Source organism: Colletes latitarsis, chromosome 10 (assembly GCF_051014445.1).
Source record: "Colletes latitarsis isolate SP2378_abdomen chromosome 10, iyColLati1, whole genome shotgun sequence".
Lineage (NCBI taxonomy): Eukaryota > Metazoa > Arthropoda > Insecta > Hymenoptera > Colletidae > Colletes > Colletes latitarsis.
Genome location: NC_135143.1, coordinates 28335784 through 28359900, shown reverse-complemented (window position 1 = coordinate 28359900; position 24117 = coordinate 28335784). Strand labels below are relative to the sequence as shown.

The following is a 24117-nucleotide window of genomic DNA, read 5'->3' as shown; positions in this document are numbered from 1 at the left end:
CCTCTCTCAGTTACGGGGACCATAATGAATCGAAACACGGTTGTTTTTAATCTCTGTTTTTTTTTAAATCGTTTTACAGCTTTACATAGTGACGATAAGCATAGTAAACAATATGGCGGATGGTTTGGGTACGTTTGTGAACCCTGTACAGTAATACATAGGATTGAAAGTGTACTGAATTTGTACCGAATACTTTTCATAGAGGAATGGTACAATTTTGTGGATAAATCGTTAATGTTTGAGAAAGGGATGGAGTTGCAGGATTTAACATTGCAATTGCAGAAGATACGATCGGATTTTGTATTCTTTATTGGATTCTAGGTATCTTCTGTTGGGTATGCAATTAGAAATGATACTTTGGAAGTCCAGTTGAGACAATGGCCCCCTTTTATAGAGGTTATGTTTATAATTGGAGATGATCCTTGGATAGTTAGGTTAGAGTGGTTAACTATGAAGGTTATGTGTAACATTTTGGGAACATTTGGCTCGACTGAAATGATAAACTAGTATTTCTATAATTCCAAAGTATCTTCCTAACTTTCGTAGTAGTTTCTCTGAGTACACCTATGGCCGTGAGAATTTAAAATTGTACAAAAGTGTAAACTAGATTAGTAGGAGCAGTAGACGAAGAAATAGCTCGATCGAAGCTCTGACTTGTAGAAGTTAGAGAACGACAATAAGATATTTCCAGAGGCTTCTCTAGTAATCTTCAAAAAGATGTAAAGATACTATAATTAAGAAAAGGTCTGAGGCCCACTTTGATAGAGGTTATGTGTACAATTGGAGATGATCATTGGATAGTTAGGTTAGAGTGGTTGACTATGGAGGTTATGTGCAACATTTTGGGAACATTTGGCTCGACTGGAATGATAAACTACTATTTCTATAATTCCAAAGTATCTTCCTAACTTTCGTAGTAGTTTCTCGGAGTATACCTATGGCCGTGAGAATTTAAAATTGTACAAAAGTGTAAACTAGATTAGTAGGAGCAGTAGACGAAGAAATAGCTCGATCGAAGCTCTGACTTGTAGAAGTTAGAGAACGACAATAAGATATTTCCAGAGGCTTCTCTAGTAATCTTCAAAAAGATTTAAAGATACTATAATTGAGAAAAAGTCTAAGTTAAATCTGTTAGACTGTTCGACTACAGAAGTTAACATCTTGGTTACAACTGTAGAGGTTATAAATACAATTAGAAATAATCCTTCCATAGTTCAAACAGAGCTGTGGGGTAATTTTGCAACTATGGCGCTACTATCTTGTCGAGGAAAACGAGAGAGATCGTAGGAAGGTAGAAAAGGAGAATGTTTCGTCTCGAGCCTGATAGTGGGCGCATCTGGGTTGAAACTGTAGAGGTTATAAATACAATTAGAAATAATCCTTCCATAATTCAAACAGAGCTGTGGGGTAATTTTGCAACTATGGCGCTGCTATCTTGTCGAGGAAAACGAGAGAGATCGTAGGAAGGTAGAAAAGGAAAATGTTTCGTCTCGAGCCTGGTAGTGGGCTCATTAGGTAGTGGACACATTTTGGTTGAAACTGTAGAGGTTATAAATACAATTAGAAATAATCCTTCCATAGTTCAAACAGAGCTGTGGGGTAATTTTGCAACTATGGCGCTGCTTTCTTTCTTGTCGAGGGAAACGAGAAAGATCGTAGGAAGGTAGAAAAGGAAAATATTTCGTCTCGAACCTGGTAGTGAACAGATCTTGGTTGAAACTGTAGAGGTTATAAATATAATTAGAAATAATCCTTCCATAGTTCAAACAGAGCTGTGGGGTAATTTTGCAACTGTGGCGCTGCTATCTTTCTTGTCGAGGGAAACGAGAAAGATCGTAGGAAGGTAGAAAAGGAAAATATTTCGTCTCGAACCTGGTAGTGAACAGATCTTGGTTGAAACTGTAGAGGTTATAAATATAATTAGAAATAATCCTTCCATAGTTCAAATGGAGCTGTGGATCGTAGAGGTTATGTTAATTTGCAAATAGCAATGGTGTTACGTTCACTATTGGAACTACCTGTTCAAGTTCTGTTAGTAACCTTCGAGCAGATGATTTTGGGATTTCGGGATTGTGGGAAGCTGGTTTGAAATTGATTTTCGAGAGGCAACAGATGGAGGCGGCGATCCGTTTGGGGAGAACACAGGCGTAAGTGAATTCGGAGCGTAGTTCTCCGCTATTGAAGGACAACGGTGACGGAGGGGGAAGAGGTGGAGCCCAGAGACTCCTTCTGTCCTCCACGTCGAAGTAGTGGGAGCAGAGCGTATCGTGTCCGTTGCGTTCTTATCTTTCCTCCGGGACTCCCCCACCACGAACAAGCAGTGGGGGAGGTAATTATTATTTCGCCTTCTCTTTCTTCGTCGACGATGTCCCCTCTCCGCGACGCTCTTTACTCTGTCTTCGTCACAGATGAATTGGAGGGGGGTTCCATAAACATACAAAAAAGCAGTCGAAATGATAAAACTAACGCAACGATACAAACGTAATCATGACACACTGTTCCACTCCAAACGGTGATTTTGAAACGCTTCGATTTTAAAAAATTTCAAGCTTCCAAAGGAACTGTATTTACAGCTTTTCAGATTTTCTTTAATTTATCTAAACTGCACAATTCATTGGCTCGAAATTTACACTTTCGAAACGTTCAGAATTCGCGTCGCGACGATAACGTTGCAAAATCCACCGCGAATCACGACGGAGCGACGTACGAGGGGATGCCGCGCACTGAAAACCGATATCCCTCGACGCGTCGCGCGTCGCGTTTCGAATTTCCCGCCAGCACGGCGGAGCCGTCACTTCCGACAACCGGAACTGGATCTTCGGCCAGAATCGGCCGGCGTCGCCGCGGCGCACTTCCGTTTCCCGAGGAATGTTCCACGGCGGGCTCACGGCGATAACTGACCCGTGCAACGTCTCCGATCTTTCGAAAAACCGCGATCCAGCGGGCAACGACAACGTCGCGGACGGAACAATGGCGGACGGTCGGAACGCGACCGACGGGGGTTGGAAAAACGAAAAAGGGGTCGAAAAGAAAGTCGTCCCGGAGGGTCAGTGCAGGAGGCGACCCGTTACTGCAGCCCGGCACCACCGGACCTTCACTTATATCGTCTCTCGGCTAATAACGCTAGTAATGTGATATGATTAGCTTAGTTGAGTTCAGTTTAGTTCGTATTCGTTCAATTTAGTGGTTCGCCAGCAAAATCACATCGAGTTAAACCCATTTAGGCCAGTTAAGTTACCGACTTCTCGCTCTTGCGCTCGCCGTCATCCTCCCGGACGGATGCCTCCTGTGTACGTGGATATCCTGGACGCCTCCACCCGCATCGGCCAATTGGAAATTAATCGCGAGATGGTGGTACCGATGGGACCAAAAATTGATCGACCAGGGCGCCCCCTTGCGGCTCGACGCCGCAACCTGCCCGAGAATGGGAGCTGAGCACACGAGGATGTCGACCCTAACCCAAAATGTACCATCGAAACGCAAATGCAACGACCTGCACGTACAATTGTGCATCTAGAATGTTAAGAATAACTATAGTACGCGATCTATATTATGATATACACGCAGGTGAACGGACGCGTGACACCTATTGTCTTGAGACGAATGTACTTATCTTATATGTATGTATGTATACAGGGTGAGGCACGAATTTTCAGCCCCTTTCGATGGTCTGACGAAAAAATGTTCCTTATCGAAATTAATCAGTATTTCAAATTGATTTTCGATACAAAATTAAGGCCAATGGAACTAGGTATTTTTAATTTCATAGTATCGAGGCGACTTCAACGACCTGCTACACCATGACCTTCAGATGACATTGAAAGAAAAATTGCTTTCCTTTTTAAATGGAACTAGGTATTTTTAATTTCGTAGTGTCGTAGTCGTAGTCGAGACGACTTCAACGACCTGCCACACCATGACCTTCAGATGACATTGAAAGAGAAATTGCCACGAATTTTTATTTTTAAAGGAACATTGCTTTCCTTTTACCAATTTGGTAAGAATTAACATTAAGTATGTGGGGGGTACATCGCTTCCCATATTCGCTACCAGAGGAACCGTTTCTCTCGCAAGCGCTCTCCTTTTCTTTTGAACCACAAATGCAAAATAATTCAGTTGAGATTGATAGTCCATTTAAGAGTTAACATAGAATCCATTCCCCAGTCCCAAAACACGCTCCTCCGATTCTACAGAGTCGAAACATAGTTAGGTATCCGCGTGGTTTGATTCTCGATCGTTAGAGATCGGCTGCAACGATGCAGAGCCAGTCCGTAAACAAACTTATTAACGAAACGAGGAGGAAGGCCGCGAGAACTTTGGTCCCGCTGAGCAGCCCCCCAGGAGCGGTAACCGGGGGCCGACGAGGGGCGAGGAGGAGGAAACGTACCCGCGAGCCGCAATTAAATCACCGCGTGACAGGCGCGCGCTAATTACCGCCGATGAAATTAGCAGTTAATATACGCGTGTACACACGGAATGGGGGTAGTTTGATTGGGCCAATTCGAGGCAATTCCTGGCGATTGCTGGTTTCATTGAGCCTGCGCTTAAGAGCTCAGTGCCACGCTGCCGGTCAACGGACATGGATCTCTTGGAAAGTGTAGGTGCCCTCACCTTTCGCGTCCTTCCTCGTGGCGATCCACGACGGGGGCCAGGTGACACGTCGCGAGACTCTCGCGTCTCCTTCGAGATCGAAACACCGTCCATAATGCACCGTGACGATCGCTGGAGAACGAGTTCAAGGCCCCCTCAAGACGAGGTCTCGAGCTCGAATGTGTTTTGCGCGAGTGTCAGTGTCGAAATGGAGTACCTCGAATCTCCCGCCATGGATTTTAACAGCAGCGAAGATCGAAGATTTTCGTAGCCTGAACACGGTAAGAGAATCGAATTTCGTTTACGTTTGGTACGTATATTTGGGCGTATAGTTCGACAAAGAGAAGAAAAATGGCGGGAAGTTCCCGTTCCCTTGTGAAATCCGAACGTGATTCCGGAGACGCTGGCGCTGGGGGTCTCGAAGAGGAACGCGAAAAGGTTCAAAGTTCGCGAACGGGAGAGGTCCATAGTCCACGGGGCCCAGAATTTTCCCATAACGTCGATCGTGAGCGAAGCCGGACGCTCCGATTCCCACATGTATGCCCCTCTCTGCTAGTCGGCGGTGCACGCTGGACGTTCTCCAGAGAGGTTCTCGTGAGGGGGGGCAAATGGCGGAGCAACAGCCACCGTTACGGAGACGGTGAGAGCAAAAAGTTCGAGGGACAGAGAAAGGGAAGAAAGAAGGCGCGAAAGGGAAGAATGGTGGTCGCAGGGGGTGGCAGTACGAGCAAGAGAGAGGCACGGCGTGTGACGGAAAGGGAGAAAAAGAGGAAGAAAACGTAGGCTAAGCGCACCGCGCCCGCATGCGACCGGGCCGTCCTCTCGAAGACCGGAGGCCAGTAGGTGCCGCAGGATTGGCTGGCTTCCATGTGTGGGGGCGGCCTGGCCGGCAACCCGTTGAAAATATAAGCCTGTGTGAGTGTCGGCTGATTAGCCAGAGTCGGAACGGATCGTCGGTAGTGCGAGAGTGTCCCGGATAGGACGGCTTGCTTCGCGATATAACCGCCGGACGATAGAAACCGTTCCCCGACGAGAGGAGTGAACCCGATACCATTCCAAGTCGCGCGGTCCTCCAAGGTCCTGGGTTTCCCTTCTGGACGCCGCCGAGACCGCCGCCACACTCTCTCCGTTTCGCGGGCAGACGTTCTCGCCACCGGCTCTAGGTTCACTTAGTTAACTCCGCTTAAAACTAATCAAAATTAATCATAACCCGGGCAACAATTGATCGCAATTGGTCCGGATTCCATTACGGAGGACGCGTTAACGCGATCAGCCGCGGCGCCGCGGCAACGCGCTTTTTTTGCATAATTCGAACCGCCGACGCGACATTTTAACGAACCCGGACCAACCGACTTCGAGGCCACCGTTCCCGACGAAATCAAAGACGGACCGCGCTCGTCGATGCTACCTGTTGCCGCCGCTGGTTAATTGAGATCAATCGACGCAACAGGTGACTACAGTGAGACGAATACACCTGGTGGCAGAGGGTGACGATCGACTGGTTGTTGATTACGATTGCCACTCGACGGAAGACATTTGGAGCAAGCTATTCTTGAGGACCGGTGCTCGTTTGTGTCTTCTGATCTTCAACGACGAGTTATGGACGCGTAAAGTGACTTTGGTACAGCAGCACTGACGAGGAATACACCTGGGGACAGAGGAAGACGATCAACTGGTTGTTGATTACGATTGCCACTCGACGGAAGACATTTGGAGCAAGCTATTCTCGAGGACCGGTGCTCGTTTGTGTCTTCTGATCTTCAGCGACGAGTCGTGGACACGTAAAGTGACTTTGGTACAGCAGCACTGACGAAGAATACACCTGGGGACAGAGGAAGACGATCAACTGGTTGTTGATTACGATTGCCACTCGACGGAAGACATTTGGAGCAAGCTATTCTCGAGGACCGGTGCTCGTTTGTGTCTTCTGATCTTCAACGACGAGTTATGGACGCGTAAAGTGACTTTGATACAGCAGCACTGACGAAGAATACACCTGGGGACAGAGGAAGACGATCAACTGGTTGTTGATTACCATTACCACCTGATAGAATACTCAGCTGGGATTTAGACTTCAATTGTTAGTTATTGAAGGCAATTGATGACTCCCAGTCTCGTAACGTTAAGAACACGCTTGGAGGCGCAAGAAGATAAGTGAACCCATCGTTGACCAAAAGTAGTTTGGTTAGCCTGGAACTATTATTGTATAACAGGTGACTCCGATAGGGAAGAATACGCTTGCAACCGAGGAAGATACCTTCGATTTGACGCAACGATCAGCAGAGATCACAGACTTTGTTTCGTTAATTGACATCGTCCAAACGCAACGAGTTAGACCTGCAATTATTAAACAATTAGCGACTGAGGAGGAGCAGCAAATATAAGATTAAGATTGTGCCGTGGACTTAACAATTCTGTCGAATCCTGATCGAGGCAATCGTTGCATCGTCGCGTCGGGAACGATGGACGGAGGTCCTTTCGACGATCCGATCTTCTCAGACTTTGGTGGCCGTGGGGGTACGGGGGTCCACAGCATTCAGGTGATGCTTGGCCTGCACGGTGGCCACCACGCTGGGGACTTGATGCCCACGGGCGGACACCTTCACAAACTGGACTCCTCCAATAGTCCCCCGCCTCACCATCAGACCTCTCATCACCACCTGCAACAGCAACAGCAACAACAGAAGGAGCTCAAGGAGCTGGAGCTGGCTGGCATGTACGCACCGCTCCCTCAGACCCAAGACGTCACCACTTCGACGTCCACCGCCGCGACGCCGACCTCGACGACGCTGCAACAGGGCCTGCAACTTGGGAATCCACTGAAGAGGAAGCCCGAGGATCCGATGAACACTCTTGCGCCAGGTTTCTAACGATTTACTCTCTTTTCGCTGAGGAATAAGAAATTACGGTTTTTAGATTGTACAGTAAATTTTTAAACGAGTTTTTATGTGGCAATGATATAATAGTAATTCTTATTATGAACACTGTTCGAATAATTAAATGAAACGCCGATTGTAATTTATTTTGCAGTCAGTAGCGAGGCACAGCCAGCTAAAAAGGACTCCAAGAAGAAGACTGACAACAATGGAATAAAGAAGAAGAAAACCAGGTATTTATTTGAGAAATCAATTTAATGCATTGAGACGCTAAAACGATTCAACTATTATTAAAGAATATAATTATACGGTAACTCTTTGCTGGTCTGAATTATCGACCATATGCTGCTTTACCGATTAACCGAGTACCTCCATGCAGCCACATGTTTCGAATTCTTGTTGAAATTAGTCACAAGGGAGGATTACAATAACGCGCTAATTACGAACGTCGCTGGACAAATGTTCGAATACGTTACAGATAATAAATTCGCAATAATAAATTCCAGAACGACGTTCACGGCGTATCAGTTGGACGAGCTGGAAAAGGCGTTCGAGCGCGCTCCGTACCCGGACGTGTTCGCGCGCGAAGAACTCGCCCTAAAGCTGGCCTTATCGGAGTCCAGAGTTCAAGTCTGGTTCCAAAATCGACGAGCAAAGTGGCGAAAAAGGGAACCGCCGCGAAAGACCGCCGGTTACATGGCTGCTGGATCGGCGAGTCCTGGTTTGTCAGGTAATTTTGCAACTGTGGCGCTGCTTTTTTTCTTGTCGAGGAAAACGAGGAAAATGTTTCGTCTCGAGCCTGCTAGTGGACTCATTACTAAAGGCTTTCTGGCAAATCCTGTCTTAGACGACTGGATATTTGGGAGAAATTTTAATGGGGGATTCTAGAGACCAAAATAAATTCAAAAATTTCAAATCGTTCTGGAAAAATTATTTGCGATTCCGAGGGTCAATTACAATCATTTTTGGTCATTATACATATCATCGAAATCCTATCTACTTTCGAGAAAAAAATTCGAGATATGAAATTTTTCAACGGGGAAAAAAGAATTTCAAATCGTTTTGGAAAAATTATTTTCGGTTGCGGGGGTCGATTACAATCATTTTTGGTCATTATACATACCCTCGAAATCCTACCCACTTTCGTAAAAAAAATTCGTAAAGGTGCCTAATTTTTTCGGCGAAAATAGAATTTTTCAAATCGTTCTAAAAAATATATATTTAGCTAGGGGGGTCAATTACAATCATTTTTGGTGATTAGACATACCCCCGAAATCTTGCGCATTTTCGAGAAAAAAATTCAGGAAGGTGGACAAATTTTTCGAGAAAATTAAAAAATTTCAAATCGTTCTGGAAAAATTATTTTCGGTTGCGGGGGTCAATTACAATCATTTTTGATGAATAGACATACACTCGAAATCCTAACCATTGTCGAGAAAAAAATTCGAATAGGTGGACAAATTTTTCGACAAAATTAAAAAATTTCAAATCGTTCTGGAAAAATTATTTTTGGTTGCGGGGGTCAATTGCAATCATTTTTGGTAAATAGACATACTCCCGAAATCTTGCGCATTTTCGAGAAAAAAATTCAGTACGAGCAGAACTTTAAACGTTAATAACTTTTTAAGGAAGCCTCCATCAACAAATTGGTATTCTTGATTTTCGTCTTATTTTGGGCTCTAGAATCCCCCATTAAAATTTTTCCCAGGGTTGACCGAACACCCTGTATAGCAGTTAAGAGCGTAGCCCTCTGGTGGCGAATACGGGAGATGACGCCACGCAACGATCGAAACGATCGGTTCGATTTAAAGAATAATAATTCTAATTATAGAAGACTAATATACCAATAAATTCTACAAAATAAATACTCCATTAAAGTACTGTACATTTCCACCGATTACATTATAATTTTGAAAAGTATCAAAGATACTCTTAGATAGGAAAGATCGTTACGGCAGTCAACGTGTTGAATACCATCGAATAAAATCGAAATTTTTCCGCAGGATCTTTCACGTCGCTGAACAACACGCTGAATCCGTTCGCGTCTCCTACGACGGCGACTGCCCCACCCGATGCATGGGCATATTCGCCGGCGTACGACCTGGCGCCCCACCTAAATCTATTGAGCCCCTCGAACTCCCCCTATTCGACCTCGTTTGGCGGGCCGAGCAACAACGGGTCGGCGTACTCGTACGCGACGATGCTGCCGCAGCACGATGCGTCCCTGTTCTCCACGCCTTCGGGGAACACGATGCGCGTTCACCAGGACTACATGAACGCCAGCAACAGTCCACCGCCGCCTCTGACGCGCAACGATTACCAAACGATGGTGACCGCCCATTCGCCCCCCACCCACCTAGCCAACTCCATGTCCGAGGAGGAGCACCAGCAGAACAAACAGCTGGACTACGTGAGCGGTTTGAGTCCCGCGGACAAGTATCAGCACGAGCAGCCCGACTACGCGCAACAGCAACAGCAACAACAGCAGCAGGACCAGAAGCAAGAGTACAGCATGCACTCGCCGCAAGGTCGTCAAGGCATGAAAGACCAAGTGATGGTGAAGAGCGAGCCGACGAGCCAACAGAACTACGTGCAGCTGCCTCCTTTTCTGAACTGACTCGAAACCTCCGTTCTAGACTTGTTCTAGAAGACCGCACCTCGTCCCTTGCTCGCACGGGTGTCTGAGAAGGACTGACGCTTGTTCGGAAGTTTCATTTTTCGTTTTGGGTCGGGGGCGTCCGGGGAATCGTCGAGTCTTGTATATAAACTGTTCTTTAATTATGTAATTAAACAGTGCAGCATGCAGTTAACCCTTTATAACCTCTTCGACGCATCTGAAATCATTTACACACACATTATTTACATTATCGAAATCTGATTCGATCCTGTTATCGGTACAGTTATGCACGGTCGACCTTTCCATTCGGCTTCACGATCTCGACGAAGCCTGATTTATGACGTGTTTTAATCAAAAGTATCCAGAGAATATGGTAGTACCGTTTTTAGAAAAATAACGCGAAAACTACGGAAAATTGAACTTTGTATGTTGTATGATTACGTTTTCATCATAGTGGCATCTTTTAACGTACTACGTCCCCCTCGGTTAGGTCCCAAATCTTAAGTAAACCGTACGTTACTGTACATATCGATTCGATCTCTTTATGACAACATTAGTAGTTGCAATTTTGCACGGTTGGAAGATTGTGCCCCGTTTTATAATTCTTTTTTCAGACAAATATCATTTAGGTTATAGAGGGTTAGGTTCGGTCGAAATCAAGTTGGCCACCGAGGACTAATATCCCTATTAGATTCGAGCAATGCATAAATTATGATTCGTGTTGTGTCGAAGAGTGAAAAAGAAGGAAATCCAAGAGAGTTTTGTTCAAAGTCTGCTAGTGGATTCGTCGATGAAGCATAGTGGCTCACGGAAGTATTCGAACATTAGTTACTAAAACTTTAAACGATAAAGATATGCACGTTAAACTTAAGTTCTCGAAACCAATCGAATATTTTTAATGTAATATTTCGCATGTGACAATGGACGATAGTTTATACTTCGTTTATTCAGAGAAACATGAAAGAGGCAACCTCGAAAGAGAAACAAATTTTATTTTTGAATAACGAATAAAAATTTTAATATTATATTTTAATGATATTAATAAAAATTTGTAAATAGATTCTAGTTTATAAATGATTTTCCGAAAGAAACGTAAATGGAAGTTAATTTACGAATCGAAAGATTTTTATTCGCTATTCGAGAATGAAATTTACCGTTTAAATCGCTCAGCAGGTGGTGACGAACATGCATGCATGTTCTTTTTTCGTTTTCTTGCCATTTGCCAATATATTTCTTTTTTGTTTTATTTCTCTTCTATAAATGGCGTCTTCTTTTCCTCCTTTTAAGGTTAAATACTTTTACATCGCGTGACAATTATCAAACGTAGCACAAAATAAATAATAATGTGTTTATATGTCGTCGCTGCTGTTCAATCACCCTTTCTTTCTTGTGCAATTGATTTTGATCCATGTATCTATAGCAAACTATAGACATAAACATAGACTATAAGAAAACCATATCATTACTGCTTTATGCCATTTATAATCGTTTCTTTATCGGTACGAATAGTTTCTGAAAAATTTTTAAACGACAGCGGTACAATTAAGAACCAACTTAATTCTAGACTCTTTTAATTTCTTTTTTTTTTATTATTTACAATTTGAGGCACGTTCATTGTACACGATAAATTTCAGACTTTTCTCTATTTATGGCATGGTCGTTTTATGGAAGTCAAATTGCAGTACACGATACGATTTCTAAAGCTCTTCGTCCTCTTCCTCTTTCTTTTCATCTTTTTTCGATTTGTCACTTTTTATCAAAGAATTGCACCATGTACTTTCAGAGAATGGGCGCAATACATTTTCAGATGTTACCTAAAAAAAGAATGTCAATGATAAGTTTAAAGTAAGCGTCGATAATATTTAGTAATGTTTTTATAATAAACATGTACAAGTAAGAAGTACCACATACTTTAGGGATAAACGAAGAGGAACATATTAATCAGAATTGATATTATCGCGAATTAATCGAATGGGAGCATTCCGAGTGCCTTGAAAAACGTAGCTTAGATGACGCGTGTAAGTTTTCGCAAACGAGTGTCGCCATTTTTGTATTTTTTCTTTATCGTTTGTTCAAATTAAAAATTGGACAATGTCGAGTTAAATTCGGACATTGTTGTGTTGTATAATGTTGTTATGGATTCTACGGTAAACATACAGGATGTGAAACATTCGCCAATTATTATAAATTAGTAATAAAATATATTAAACGTTTGTATATTCTTCCGTTCTTTCTTCTCCGCGACGTTTGTAATTAGTTGCATCGAAATATACTTAACAGTAAAAATAAAAAGTATATAATCATTGATTCGACGGTATTTAGACATCTTAAGTAAACAGTTTCTTTAATTGCCTTAAAAGAAAGAAGCTGATAGCACGCTCATTATCATTGTACAATAATATTTCATTTGTATACAAAAATGATTTTGAATAAATCGACAAAATTTGATAAAATCTTACACATTACATACAATTTATTTTTCATATATATTACATTAATAAATCGAGTTTGATGCTGTTAAAGTATTAGTGTACACATTTCCAATAATATTATCGATTTCGATATCGATATCGTCTTCGTTCTGATTCTCGAAATCACATACGCTATGAATTGAATCTTCAACGTGATACATTACGTCCCAAATGCCGTCGCCAGTGAAATGATTATGTTTCTCCAACTTATACAGGCATAATGACAGATACTGGCTCGAGTTATACTCATTCTCCGACTTGTTTTCGTCGTACAATGATTGCAGTGTTTTGGCAACAGCATCACTACGCTCAAAACAAATTTCGTATAAAACTTACTGGGAATTTTTAATAGTTCTCATAACATACAGCAAGTCCTCAAGTTACGGGGGTTGTGCCTTCGCTTATGTCCTTGTGAAATAAAATTTGCTTTTCTATGATTTTATTTTTCAGACGGAAATACTTACGGATATATTTTGACCATATTTTTAGCAATATTATACATTGATTGAATTTAAAAGAAAAACAGATCGAACCGTGACAAATGTATCATGTTGAATTTAAACGATATTCAACTTACGTGAATGACTCCAAAATGAATGAACCGTGTAAATTGAGAACTTACCGTACGCTATATTTTATGTTATATACATGTGTTCTTACTGCGGGTAAAATATAATGTGAATATTTTCGCATATGTCTCCTATCGAATATCGCATCTTTAAATATTGCAGTGTTTTTTCTATACTTTGCAGCGAAATGTGTTTCCAATAAGGATGCCTTGTTATGTACTTTAGTAAATAATCGTTATTAACGCCTAATTCTTTATATATTAGATACTGTATATATTTCCTCCTAGTCTTAATATGAATATAGCCTTGCAAGTATCTGAAACAGATATTTTCACCTTAAATAAAAGCGTTTACTTTTCATTATTACATAAAGTGCCCATGTTCATACCGTATTATCTAACGTTCTTACTTCGTGAAGTATTTCTTCCGAGACGTAATCACTTGGATATTTATATTCTGCGAACAATTCAAGCGACGTAGATTGTCTAATCTATCCATGACCAAATTATACTGTACAATCAAACTTAGCGCCCCTGGATACTCAATCCATACACTAAGTTCTGGAGTAGTTTTCAAACTGTCATACCTTTGAAGAAACACATCTTTCTTCATCTTTAAAATGGACAAATAGGAGGCCATCGAATGGGTTTTAATATTTCTTTCTGCTAAGAATGCTAATAAGCCTTTGACATTGTCTTTGTCAGCGCGTAAGATTTGAGGATACTGTTTTATTATTTCATTTATATGCACATCGCATACTATGACATCCTTGAGTGTCGTTAGCAACTCGTTTAACTTGTCTGGACACAGGTTCAATAAGTATGGATGTTTCCTCAACTGTTGAACAGATAAAATTATATTCACATTATTTCGCATCGCATTTTATCCTTTTCTGTCCACAAAATAATTGTACTCACAATCGTGTTGTCAATCTGTAAATCATTTTGCAAAATGTTTACCAGCTTGGAGATTTGCCTAAAGCTTGCAAATTTTCGCACACCACAACCTACATAACTTAAAGAACGCCAGCCCTTTACTTTTAGATAACGTGATTTATAATACATCATTAAATTTAAATAATAATCGCACGTTAGCGTCAAACGCTTTATCATGCCCCTATTAAACTCATCCTGATCGATTCCAATAATTGGAAAAATGTTTATTAGAATATCTTCATCTGGCAAAATATTATGAATCCTTTTAAACGTTTCTACCGATTTCTGTATCGTGCGTGGAAAACTGAAACGCAAAATAATTATAACTCGTTAATCTAGGACTATCCTCAACATTTCTTAAATATATCGTACTTATGGATATGTTTTATATTAATGTTTTTAACGCCTATTTCTTCAAATAATAGAATTCTATTCTTCATAACCAAGGGGCTGAGCTTCAAACATTTTGACAAATATATTGTGTCATCTACTTGTACTTTTAATTCCTAATAAATAGAAAATAAATTAATTAGAATATAAAGTATTGAATGTCGAATTTCGAGTTTTCGTAAATAATGAAACCGTACATACCTGAAGGAGTTTGCAATTCGTAGTAAGTTGTTCGTTGGATATTCTACAAATTTCTTTTTGTGTCTGAAGAATATTGTCGATAGTGGTATGATCATAATTCAAGTAAGTGCCCAGTATGTTACGAATGTTTACTTGCGTTGAGAAAAATGTAACCGATGTTCCGAAACGTGTTCTAATAGATTTTTGTGGGAATAATAATTTGTACATTTTTTATTTCTCATCTAATTGAGGTTAAGAAATATATACGAATCTGTGTTAACAAACACTTCAAATTCATTTCAGTGATTACACTAACGTGAAGATTACATTTTAGTTAGAATTATTACATTCTTCATAACGTGTAGTAAACAAATAAACGATTAAAAACGATGCAACCGGGTTCGTAAAACTTTCATAAAAAAGATCGATTTACAATACAGAATCAGTATTACTGATCTCAATAACACAGAGTAGACACAGTATAGATTATAGACTACAGATCGTAATTTTGAGGTTCAAAATTTTAACGTATAACCGAAAATAAACGTAACCACGTTACGTATTTGTGTATTTGGGTGCTAAACACTATACTATATACACGTAAACTAAAGATATCTAGTTACACCAGGGATGAAGAATTTATTTTCTGTTGCAATCATTTGAAGAAACTATCTACTCTACATATATCAGAAAAATATCTTTGTAAATAATGGCTTATTTTAGTTCTGGAATTATCAGTAAAAGTTTGATCAAAATTGATAACCTTTACTTGTAAATACCAAACCCAGCACAGATTAGAATTCAAATCCCTGGTATGGGATAAAAGTGAAGAATTATTAATAGTTAATATATTATATGTATACAGGGTGTTTGGCCAACCCTGGGAAAAATTCTAATGGGGGATTCTAGCGGCCAGAATAAGACGAAAATCAAGAATACCAATTTGTTGATGGAGGCTTCGTTAAAAAGTTATTAACAATTAAATTCAAAAATTTCAAATCGTTCTGGAAAAATTATTTTCGTTTGCGTGGGTCAATTGCAATCATTTTTGGTGAATAGACATACACTCGAAATCCTAACCATTGTCGAGAAAAAAATTCGAATAGGTGGACAAATTTTTCGACAAAATTAAAAAATTTCAAATCGTTCTGGAAAAATCATTTTTGATTGCGGGGGTCAATTGCAATCATTTTTGGTGAATAGACATACACTCGAAATTTTAACCATTTTCGAGAAAAAAATTCGAATAGGTGGACAAATTTTTCGACAAAATTAAAAAATTTCAAATCGTTCTGGAAAAATTATTTTTGGTTGCGGGGGTCAATTGCAATCATTTTTGGTGAATAGACATACACTCGAATTCCTAACCATTGTCGAGAAAAAAATTCGAATAGGTGGACAAATTTTTCGACAAAATTAAAAAATTTCAAATCGTTTTGGAAAAATCATTTTTGGTTGCGTGGGTCAATTGCAATCATTTTTGGTGAATAGACATACACTCGAAATCCTAACCATTGTCGAGAAAAAAATTCGAATAGGTGGACAAATTTTTCGACAAAATTAAAAAATTTCAAATCGTTTTGGAAAAATCATTTTTGGTTGCGTGGGTCAATTGCAATCATTTTTGGTGAATAGACATACACTCGAAATCCTAACCATTGTCGAGAAAAAAATTCGAATAGGTGGACAAATTTTTCGACAAAATTAAAAAATTTCAAATCGTTTTGGAAAAATCATTTTTGGTTGCGTGGGTCAATTGCAATCATTTTTGGTAAATAGACATACCCCCGAAATCTTGCGTATTTTCGAGAAAAAAATTCAGTACGAGCGGAAATTTAAACGTTAATAACTTTTTAACGGGGCCCCAATCAACAAATTGGCATTCTTGATTTTCGTCTTATTTTGGCCTCTAGAATCCCCCATTAAAATATTTCCCAGGGGTAACCGAACACCCTGTATAACAACAATGTTGAAAATTCATATTACAAAAATCGTAATATAATAGTTATGAAGTTTTAGATTGGCGATAATGATACCCTTGAAAAAATATTTTCGCTAAACTCGTAAACTCTACTTACGCTCGTAAAAACTGTGGAATGTACGTAAAAATTATTTTTACGAGTTGTAAAACCTGAAAATATTACAAGCATGTACGGTTTAGTTTTCAAGAGTTTATTTCGAAATACGTAACGTAATATATAATAATAATAGTAATACATGTATCGATTTCTTTAGACATAAATAAAAGGAAAAAACACGATACACATCTCCACGGTTTTGAAGTACAATTTCAAAACTTCAGGGAATACGTTTATCACGGCAAATTTTATTCGCTTTTTAATGTTACAACATATGGAATACGTTTCAGTATGGTAAGATTTAAATCTCAGATGGTTTAATTCGTAAAATCACAGGAACGCTAGTGCACGGCAAGATCGCTAATTCCGTAACGACAGCCGTCACTAAATCAGCCGGTGTAACGTCGTAAGTAATATTTAAAAGATTCAACGACTTCCTAGTCTTCCAATTGACGATCAAAGATTTTTTCGCGTTTGGTCCGTGACCTTGGGCAAGCTCATTCGCATCGCCTAAAAGTATTGAATAAAATTTAATGCGGTAAATTAACGATAAGTAACGGAGCAGTGGTTCTAAACCTTTTCTTTTTCCATTGGAAAGATGAACTTGATCTCAGGTTAAGAACCACTATAATAGATGACACGAGTTCGTTCTGCTCACCTAATTCATTATAAACGATAGAATCTGTTTGTACACGTTCGCAAGATTTGTGGGTCTCGCAGGCTACTAAAACCGGAATATTGAAGGCTTTCGCCATTAGGGCAACTTGAGCAGTGCCTACTCTCGACATCACTGCGCCGTTCGCCAATATCGCATGAGCACCAAGGAAAACTTTACTTACCTGTTCAACAATTATGAACAAATTAATCGCTGCGCAATTATTAAGCGAATCGTCCAATCGGAATAAAGCGAACTGCCATTTCGATACTTACTTCCGGCATTACGTAACTCAAAGCATTGATCAAAATATAGGAGCATTCGATACCGTGCTTAGTTAAACGCCTAAGTTGTTCCTTTCCCTCTAACCATGGCCTCCCGTCGACGACGATAACACGGAACTGTTTATCAGCTATGTGTGCATCTAATAGGATTTTATGAATCAAAGACGAACTAAAAGCAATATCAATTTTGTTGCAAATTCGTGATATGTACGAAAACACGGTTTTCGTCCCTCTGCGTGGTCATGTTTATCAAGGATGCATGGACACTTACTAGCCATATGTCAGAATAACGTCTCCGTTGGATATTTTTGTCTGAATAGTTATCGATATTGCCTTATCGGCAAGTTCTATTTGTTCAAGAATGTAAGTATCGATTGCACTACTTAATTTACTCTTTGCCTGGAACATGGAACGTAAAAATACGTGTAAAAATGTATCCTCACCCGTGAGCTCTAGTTTAAAAGCGTTACTTACATCGACGTCGGTCAGCGCAGAGGGCAACTGTGTCATTTGTCGCTTCAAATGCCTCAACGCGTTCTGCATCGAAACGGCTAACGGTCTGCAGTGATGCAAGTATGCAATGGACTGCTGTAAATTTGCTTCGAGACCCCTAATGAAATCAGCCTGCGATGGGCGTTCAAAATCTTGAATGAGCTTCTTGACAGCAACTAAAAGCGCAACGCATCTCGCGTTGCTGCCAACGATCACTTTTCTCGCGTACTGCGCGCCTAATCTTATTATCTCTGGATGTATCTTTGAATTAATAGGGGGAACATCGACGATGGCTTTCTCTCTTTCGTGATACAAATGTTTGAAGAGATTTATTTCGTGAATATTATCTTTCTGAACAGTCTTTTTCGGAGTAACAATTTTCTTTGCATCCTCCACCTCGGCTGCGACTTCCGTTACGCGTGTATTATTATCAGTTTCTTTGCTATTGACTTTATTCTTCTCCAACAAGTGCTGCTGCTTCGCTGCTCTCTGCGTCTCCTGTTTTGCTCTCCTTTCGGCTCGCAATTCCGCTTTACTTTTCCCTCCGTTGTTCGTTTCCGATGGTTCGTTATTTATACGCGTATCCGTGACTTTATTCGTTACTGCAGTTTTCCGTTGGTCCTGAACGTTTCCAACGACTGTTCTTCCTGCTGTCTCGCTATTCTGAGTAATATCGGGCTCTGTGGATTTCTTGTTCGTAGCGTTTTTAGTCTGCGCTTCGGAGGTTTTGCCTTTTAATTTAGCAAGTGCCTTAGCAGCCTTCTTCGCTTCGCGTTCGGCTTTTATCATTTCCCTCGATTTTTCGGGAACATTTATTTTATTGTCAGCCATTTTAGTCGGCGCTGAATATTTTAACGACGGTGCAATTCCTGATTTACCAACTTCCGCGTTCTCTACGGAAACCAGTAATGAATTTATATAAATTCGAAAACTAAGATACAACTATGAACAACAATATTTTTTAAATACATACCTAACGAAAAAGGATTTGATAGTCTATCGATATTTTGCACAGAAGATTCTTCCGCTTTGGTAGTCACACATTCTTGAAAAGTGTTCTTATTGGGCAAACAATTCTGTGTAATTGCGATATCAGTTTCTGAATGTTCCTTAACAGAATTGGTAATCGTATCTTTTTTTTTAACAGAAACAGAACTTCGAACTTGCGATTCGGTATTATCGAGGAATACTTCGGTATTTTCTTGTACGAAATTTTTCAGATTTATTTTGGAAGATTGATCGGTATCTTTCTCAATAATCAATTCTTGATTAGGCTTCACGTTCATACCATGAAACGAACAAACTTGTTGTCTCTCAGCTTTACGAGCATCGTGCAAACGCTTACGACGAAGATGCCTTGCCGTAGAACGTGTGAAGAATTTTTGTTGATTTTTGTCCGTTAACTAAAACAAAATTATTATGCTTTAGTAAACTGGGTTAAAATTGTCTTCTAATATACGTAACTGTAAAGTGTCGTAATTTACAAAAGTATTAAAAAAACGACTACGAAGTATAAAACCATTGTGTACGCATTGCAAATATAAAAGCCTGTTGTTTTTTTATTTCTCTTACACTATTTTAAAATATATTTTAAATGTACAAAGATGTTTACATGAAATAATTGAACCTGCATTGAATTATTAAATTATCATCTCTTTAAACAATAGATAGAAAAAATGCCAAGCATAAAATATATCAACCCTTTGAATGCGAATGGGAGACTCTAGAGGTCAAAATAAGACGAAAATCAAGAATACTAATTTGTTAATGGAGGCTTCGTTAACAAGTTGTTAACGTTTAAAGTTCCGCCAGTTCTGAATTTTTTTCTCGAAAATGGTTAGGATTTTGAGGGTATGTCTGTTCACCAAAAATGATTGTAATTGCCCCCCGCAACCGAAAATAATTTTTCCAGAACTATTTGAAATTTTTTTTTTCGTCGAAAAATCTCACACCTTCTCGAATTTTTTTCTCGAAAGTGGGTAGGATTTTTAGGGTATGTCTAATGACCAAAAATGCTTGTAATTGACCCCTTTAACTAAATATAATTTTTTTAGTTTGATTTGAAATTTTTTAATTTTGTCGAAAAATTTGTCCACCTATTCGAATTTTTTTCTCAAAAATGAGCAGGATTTCGAGGGTATGTCTATTCACCAAAAATGATTGTAATTGACTCCAGCAACCGAAAATAATTTTTCCAGATTTGAAATTTTTGAATTTAATTGTCAATAACTTTTTAACGAAGCTTCTATCAACAAATTGGTATTCTTGACTTTCGTCTTATTTTGGCCTCTGGAATCCCCCATTAAAATTATTCCTAGGTGTGGCCAAACACCCTGTATAATTTATTATAAAAAATATACGTATATTTGTAGGCAGCAGCAACAATCTTTGCTAAATATATACATACATGTGTATTTACTGCATTCAAAGGGTTAAAACATAAGGGACAAATTAAAGATAATGTTCCAGCTGGAGATTAGCGATGCAATGTTTGCGAAATGAACCATTTTGTAATTAATTCTTAACTGATCGTATTACATGCAGTGAAAAATAATATATACATATATGTGAAAAGAAAAAAAAAGTTTGATTAACTTTAAAGAAGTATTAAGTAATAAGGTAAATAATCTTACAAGAGGAAAGGAACAGAATAAAAAATTCTGGTATTAATTTGAAATGTACAAATATTTACGGACATGTTCCTCCTGGTCCATCATCACTGTATCAGTTTTCAGTCGGGGACATACGTAGCATCCAGCTGGGAACACCAATGCAACTTTAGTAATTCAAATACTCTTTCTTAGTTGCAACAATGCGTGTAATAAACTACTTATTTACGCTACTACTACACAAACATCTTCTTAACAACATCTAAATGTACCAGTACGCGATCTAAAGCTTTCTATATAAATTTTAACGATTTCATAGAGTATCATAAACGTATATGGTACTTTTCTTAAATTTCGTATTAGCTACAATTCTCTGTAAAAACTTTTTTCAAATTGACAATGATACAGAGGAAAATTTCAGACTGTTCCACTGTTATAGGCTTTTATGCAATCGTGACTGATGATGATGCAATTGTTGATATATTGTAAATGTTGAAGAAATGATTATTTTTATGATCCTAACAGTGTATATCTACCACAGGCATAATTGGTGGAAACGTCGCTGACCGTACAATAGAGAAATTTAATTGTATACGCTGAGCCACTTTAAAAGATAAATAAATGTTACATAGCATCGTACAATTCAAAGTTTAACGGTAATACGCTAAAAACATTGTTTATTATCAAATCAAATTTATTGTCAATGTATAGAAGTCATTCCATATGGATAGGAATATTTACAAGATATAACGAACGATTTTCTTTTAAACGATACAATGTTTATGTTTGAATATTTTAACTTGATTTGTAAATGTCGTATACTTTCAATTTCTATTTTCTAACCTACTCTGACCACCTTATGTTTAACGAAAACCGTAATACAGCTTTTTTTCGTGCGAAGTACTCCATATATGCGGGACAAGTACCTTTAATTCTGTAATAAATTCACTAACACTGTGCGTTGAGAAAGAATAATATTCGTTCACTTTTATTCAGTTTTTAAGTATCTACCATGTTTTCTCGACATTCTTGACGGTAACGATGCTTCCATCTACGGGCACGATCGAGTACAATTGTAAATTAATTTTGGAAACGAACGATTTGATTCAATTACAATTTACAGATTTTATTATATACGAAAGACTCAAATGCAAAAATTATTAAAGTAAATCCCAATCTTGTACGCAATATTTGAGTACTTCGTAAAAGATTACTATAGAAAGTAAACTTCAATTTACTTTCGTGCAAGTCCATTTAAAAAAAGAATACGTTAACTTTGTTCACAAATAAATTTCAATGTCGAGAGATGAGATTTCTGTACGATTGCATTGAAACTCAATTGTTCCATCGTAAACGTTGATTACTTCAAAATCCTTCACGATGGTAGCAATAATAATGAAAAATGAAAACATGTGCATGTATTCGAAGCAAACAGTAAATAAATCAAAAAAAGTTTCCTCTAACGATAAATTACGATAAGTTTTCGTCAATTATTCCATTTTTACGAGATTATTAATGGTTTTTAAACAAATAAAATACAAAATCTTCCATATTTCGTGCGTGTCTAATGTTAAGCAATATTATAATGAAGACAAGTTTCTTTTTTTATGTTTTATTTATACAATAATTCGTACGGCTGTTAAATCACTTTTTCTGCGCTGCTGCTGCTTCGTCCTCGCGCTGGTAAGATTGCAATAATTCTTGTTTCTTCATAGCGATACGTTCTGCTCTACGTTTACGCGCCTCCCTAACTTTAGTACGGCGCGCCTCGGCTTGGTCCGAAAGCATCTCCGCTCTGGCTTTCTCAGCCTTCTTTTTGTGAATAAACTCCATCAAAACTCTCTTGTTTTTGAACACGTTACCCTTAGCTTTCATGTACAGAGAATGGTACAAGTGTCTGTCGATTTTTTTTGTTTCGCGGTACTTTTTTAAGAGTCGACGAAGAACTCTCATTCTTTGAATCCATAGATCCTAGGATTAATACAAGGTTTTGAAAATATTCACCCCATCTAAATTTGGATGACCAACACGACCAGACAAACACCACTCCGTCGCATCGAAAACATTATTACTCATCCAAACATCCTACTCACGATTTCTAATCCTTACTTATCCTGAACTCCCTTGACCATCGTTCCTACCTCTACCTATTTCCAGCAATAGCATATAAACGCCTGCAATACTGAAAAACAGATCAGAAAGAGTTTAGTATTCGGTCGATCTAACATCTCTGAGTTCTCTTAAATAAAGTGTTGTCAATTTTATTGGAATCCAACACAAATTTGGTGTCAGAAGCGGGATACTTCGACGACTTTCAGCTCAGCTGCGTTTTTGGACAATCACTGATCGTCTCACTGAGGAATGGCGCCAATTTTAATTGGTCAGATCGAAGGAAGAATAAAAAAAGAAGAGAACTCGTACAGATGGTAGGTCGACCGAATACTAAACTCTTTCTGGTCTGCTTTTCGGTATTGCATGAGAGTGTGACTCAGGAAGAATACGAGGTTCAGGATAAGTAATGTTTGTCCGGTCGTGTTGGTCATCCAACAAAACGTTTTATCCATGATAAAAAGAAACTATTTTGAATACTTTGAAAACTTTGATTTACCTTTTGTGGGGTACGAGCATTGGCTGTACCTTTCCTTTTACCAAAACCACAATGACGTCCCTTACGTCTAGCTTCAGTGTTTTTACGGACACGTGCCCTGGAGTGGACAGCTACAGGTTTCTTAATGATAAGACCATCCTTGATTAACTTCCTAATACTTTGTCCTTAAAGAAAAGCAGACTTGTACACACTAGAGGAAAACAAAACAGATACCGAAAGTACATTTCTTAACCTGAAAACTTACTGGAATTCGTATTCGCGATTTCATTGATTTCGTTTGGATCCAACCAGACCTTTTTTCGGCCACATCGCATAACAGAGGCGGCCAGCCTCTTTTGTAACTTTAAAGAACTGTAACAAAGTGAGGTTATGTTATGGAAATATACTTATTAGTACGAGATGTTCTCTATCGTTTTGAAATATTATTTATGTATAATTTGTTCGACGTATACACTGAAATTTAACTACGATCCATCAAGCGCTAAATAATACACGGAAAGATCGTGGACACGAATACAAAACCATGTGGTCAGCCGACAACAACTTATCAACACAAAGATTGAAAAATACTGTATTTCTGATTAAACAATCCATGTTTATAGCAATAAAAATATTTTGCTCGATAGCGTAAGTGGCGTAAGTTAAGTTCGAAATAATACTGTCAAAATATAACAGAAAATCTTCAGACGGTCCGTACCTCATGACGGAGTCCACAAGTCCTCCTTGGTAAAGAAGAACAAGATGGTGGAAGCTACATTTCCTG

General features: G+C 39.0%; 4 protein-coding genes across 10 annotated transcripts; 1 reads left to right on the top strand and 3 right to left on the bottom strand.

Moving 5' to 3' along the window:
* The first annotated feature begins 4580 nt into the window (after window positions 1-4580).
* Window positions 4581-11437, top strand: Repo (homeobox domain-containing protein reversed polarity). The gene is made up of 4 exons (XM_076774374.1): window positions 4581-7452; window positions 7621-7699; window positions 7973-8196; window positions 9470-11437. The coding sequence occupies exons 1-4, from the start codon at window positions 7053-7055 to the stop codon at window positions 10081-10083; spliced, it is 1317 nt and encodes a 438-aa protein (XP_076630489.1). The 5' UTR covers window positions 4581-7052; the 3' UTR covers window positions 10084-11437.
* A 146-nt stretch (window positions 11438-11583) lies between these two features.
* Window positions 11584-15229, bottom strand: Mterf5 (mitochondrial transcription termination factor 5). 3 transcript variants are annotated; one of them, XM_076774372.1, is made up of 7 exons: window positions 14650-15229; window positions 14431-14564; window positions 14041-14362; window positions 13533-13960; window positions 13215-13439; window positions 12719-12857; window positions 11584-11897 (listed from the first exon to the last, which is right to left on the bottom strand). In XM_076774372.1, the coding sequence occupies exons 1-7, from the start codon at window positions 14854-14856 to the stop codon at window positions 11781-11783; spliced, it is 1572 nt and encodes a 523-aa protein (XP_076630487.1). In that variant the 5' UTR covers window positions 14857-15229; the 3' UTR covers window positions 11584-11780. The 3 variants fall into 3 exon arrangements, with proteins under 3 accessions (XP_076630487.1, XP_076630488.1, XP_076630486.1); XM_076774373.1 differs by having other exon boundaries at window positions 11584-12225; window positions 14650-15228; XM_076774371.1 differs by lacking the exon at window positions 11584-11897 and having other exon boundaries at window positions 12527-12857; window positions 14650-15228.
* Window positions 15230-16785: 1556 nt separating this feature from the next.
* Eif2bdelta (eukaryotic translation initiation factor 2B subunit delta) lies at window positions 16786-22212 on the bottom strand. 5 transcript variants are annotated; one of them, XM_076775469.1, is made up of 8 exons: window positions 21673-22212; window positions 20830-20895; window positions 19111-19540; window positions 18120-19030; window positions 17917-18044; window positions 17637-17814; window positions 17365-17545; window positions 16786-17216 (listed from the first exon to the last, which is right to left on the bottom strand). In XM_076775469.1, the coding sequence occupies exons 2-8, from the start codon at window positions 20833-20835 to the stop codon at window positions 17008-17010; spliced, it is 2043 nt and encodes a 680-aa protein (XP_076631584.1). In that variant the 5' UTR covers window positions 20836-20895; window positions 21673-22212; the 3' UTR covers window positions 16786-17007. The 5 variants fall into 5 exon arrangements, with proteins under 5 accessions (XP_076631584.1, XP_076631583.1, XP_076631585.1 ...); XM_076775468.1 differs by having other exon boundaries at window positions 20834-20895; XM_076775470.1 differs by having other exon boundaries at window positions 18120-18979; window positions 20834-20895.
* Window positions 22213-22342: 130 nt separating this feature from the next.
* Rpl19 (ribosomal protein L19) lies at window positions 22343-24102 on the bottom strand. The gene is made up of 4 exons (XM_076775519.1): window positions 24052-24102; window positions 23599-23705; window positions 23355-23518; window positions 22343-22717 (listed from the first exon to the last, which is right to left on the bottom strand). The coding sequence occupies exons 1-4, from the start codon at window positions 24054-24056 to the stop codon at window positions 22391-22393; spliced, it is 603 nt and encodes a 200-aa protein (XP_076631634.1). The 5' UTR covers window positions 24057-24102; the 3' UTR covers window positions 22343-22390.
* Window positions 24103-24117: the final 15 nt, after the last annotated feature.

Bases quoted from the DNA above. Each gene is read 5' to 3' on its own strand.
- Repo (XM_076774374.1), top strand. From the start codon at position 7,053: ATGGACGGAGGTCCTTTCGACGATCCGATCTTCTCAGACTTTGGTGGC. The intron at 7,453-7,620 runs GTTTCTAACGAT...TTTATTTTGCAG, and splicing joins GATGAACACTCTTGCGCCAG to TCAGTAGCGAGGCACAGCCA. The intron at 8,197-9,469 runs GTAATTTTGCAA...ATTTTTCCGCAG, and splicing joins GGCGAGTCCTGGTTTGTCAG to GATCTTTCACGTCGCTGAAC.
- Eif2bdelta (XM_076775468.1), bottom strand. From the start codon at position 20,854: ATGATGGACCAGGAGGAACAT. The intron at 18,045-18,119 runs GTAAGTAACGCT...TCCATGTTCCAG, and splicing joins CTGCGCTGACCGACGTCGAT to GCAAAGAGTAAATTAAGTAG. The intron at 17,546-17,636 runs GTAAGTATCGAA...ATTGTTGAACAG, and splicing joins TGAGTTACGTAATGCCGGAA to GTAAGTAAAGTTTTCCTTGG.
- Rpl19 (XM_076775519.1), bottom strand. The intron at 23,519-23,598 runs GTAAGTTTTCAG...CTTTTCTTTAAG, and splicing joins AATCGCGAATACGAATTCCA to GACAAAGTATTAGGAAGTTA. The intron at 22,718-23,354 runs GTAAATCAAAGT...TATTAATCCTAG, and splicing joins ATGCTCGTACCCCACAAAAG to GATCTATGGATTCAAAGAAT.
- Mterf5 (XM_076774371.1), bottom strand. From the start codon at position 14,856: ATGTACAAATTATTATTCCCACAAAAATCTATTAGAACACGTTTCGGA. The intron at 14,565-14,649 runs GTATGTACGGTT...TCTATTTATTAG, and splicing joins CGAATTGCAAACTCCTTCAG to GAATTAAAAGTACAAGTAGA. The intron at 14,363-14,430 runs GTACGATATATT...TTTGCGTTTCAG, and splicing joins AATATAAAACATATCCATAA to TTTTCCACGCACGATACAGA.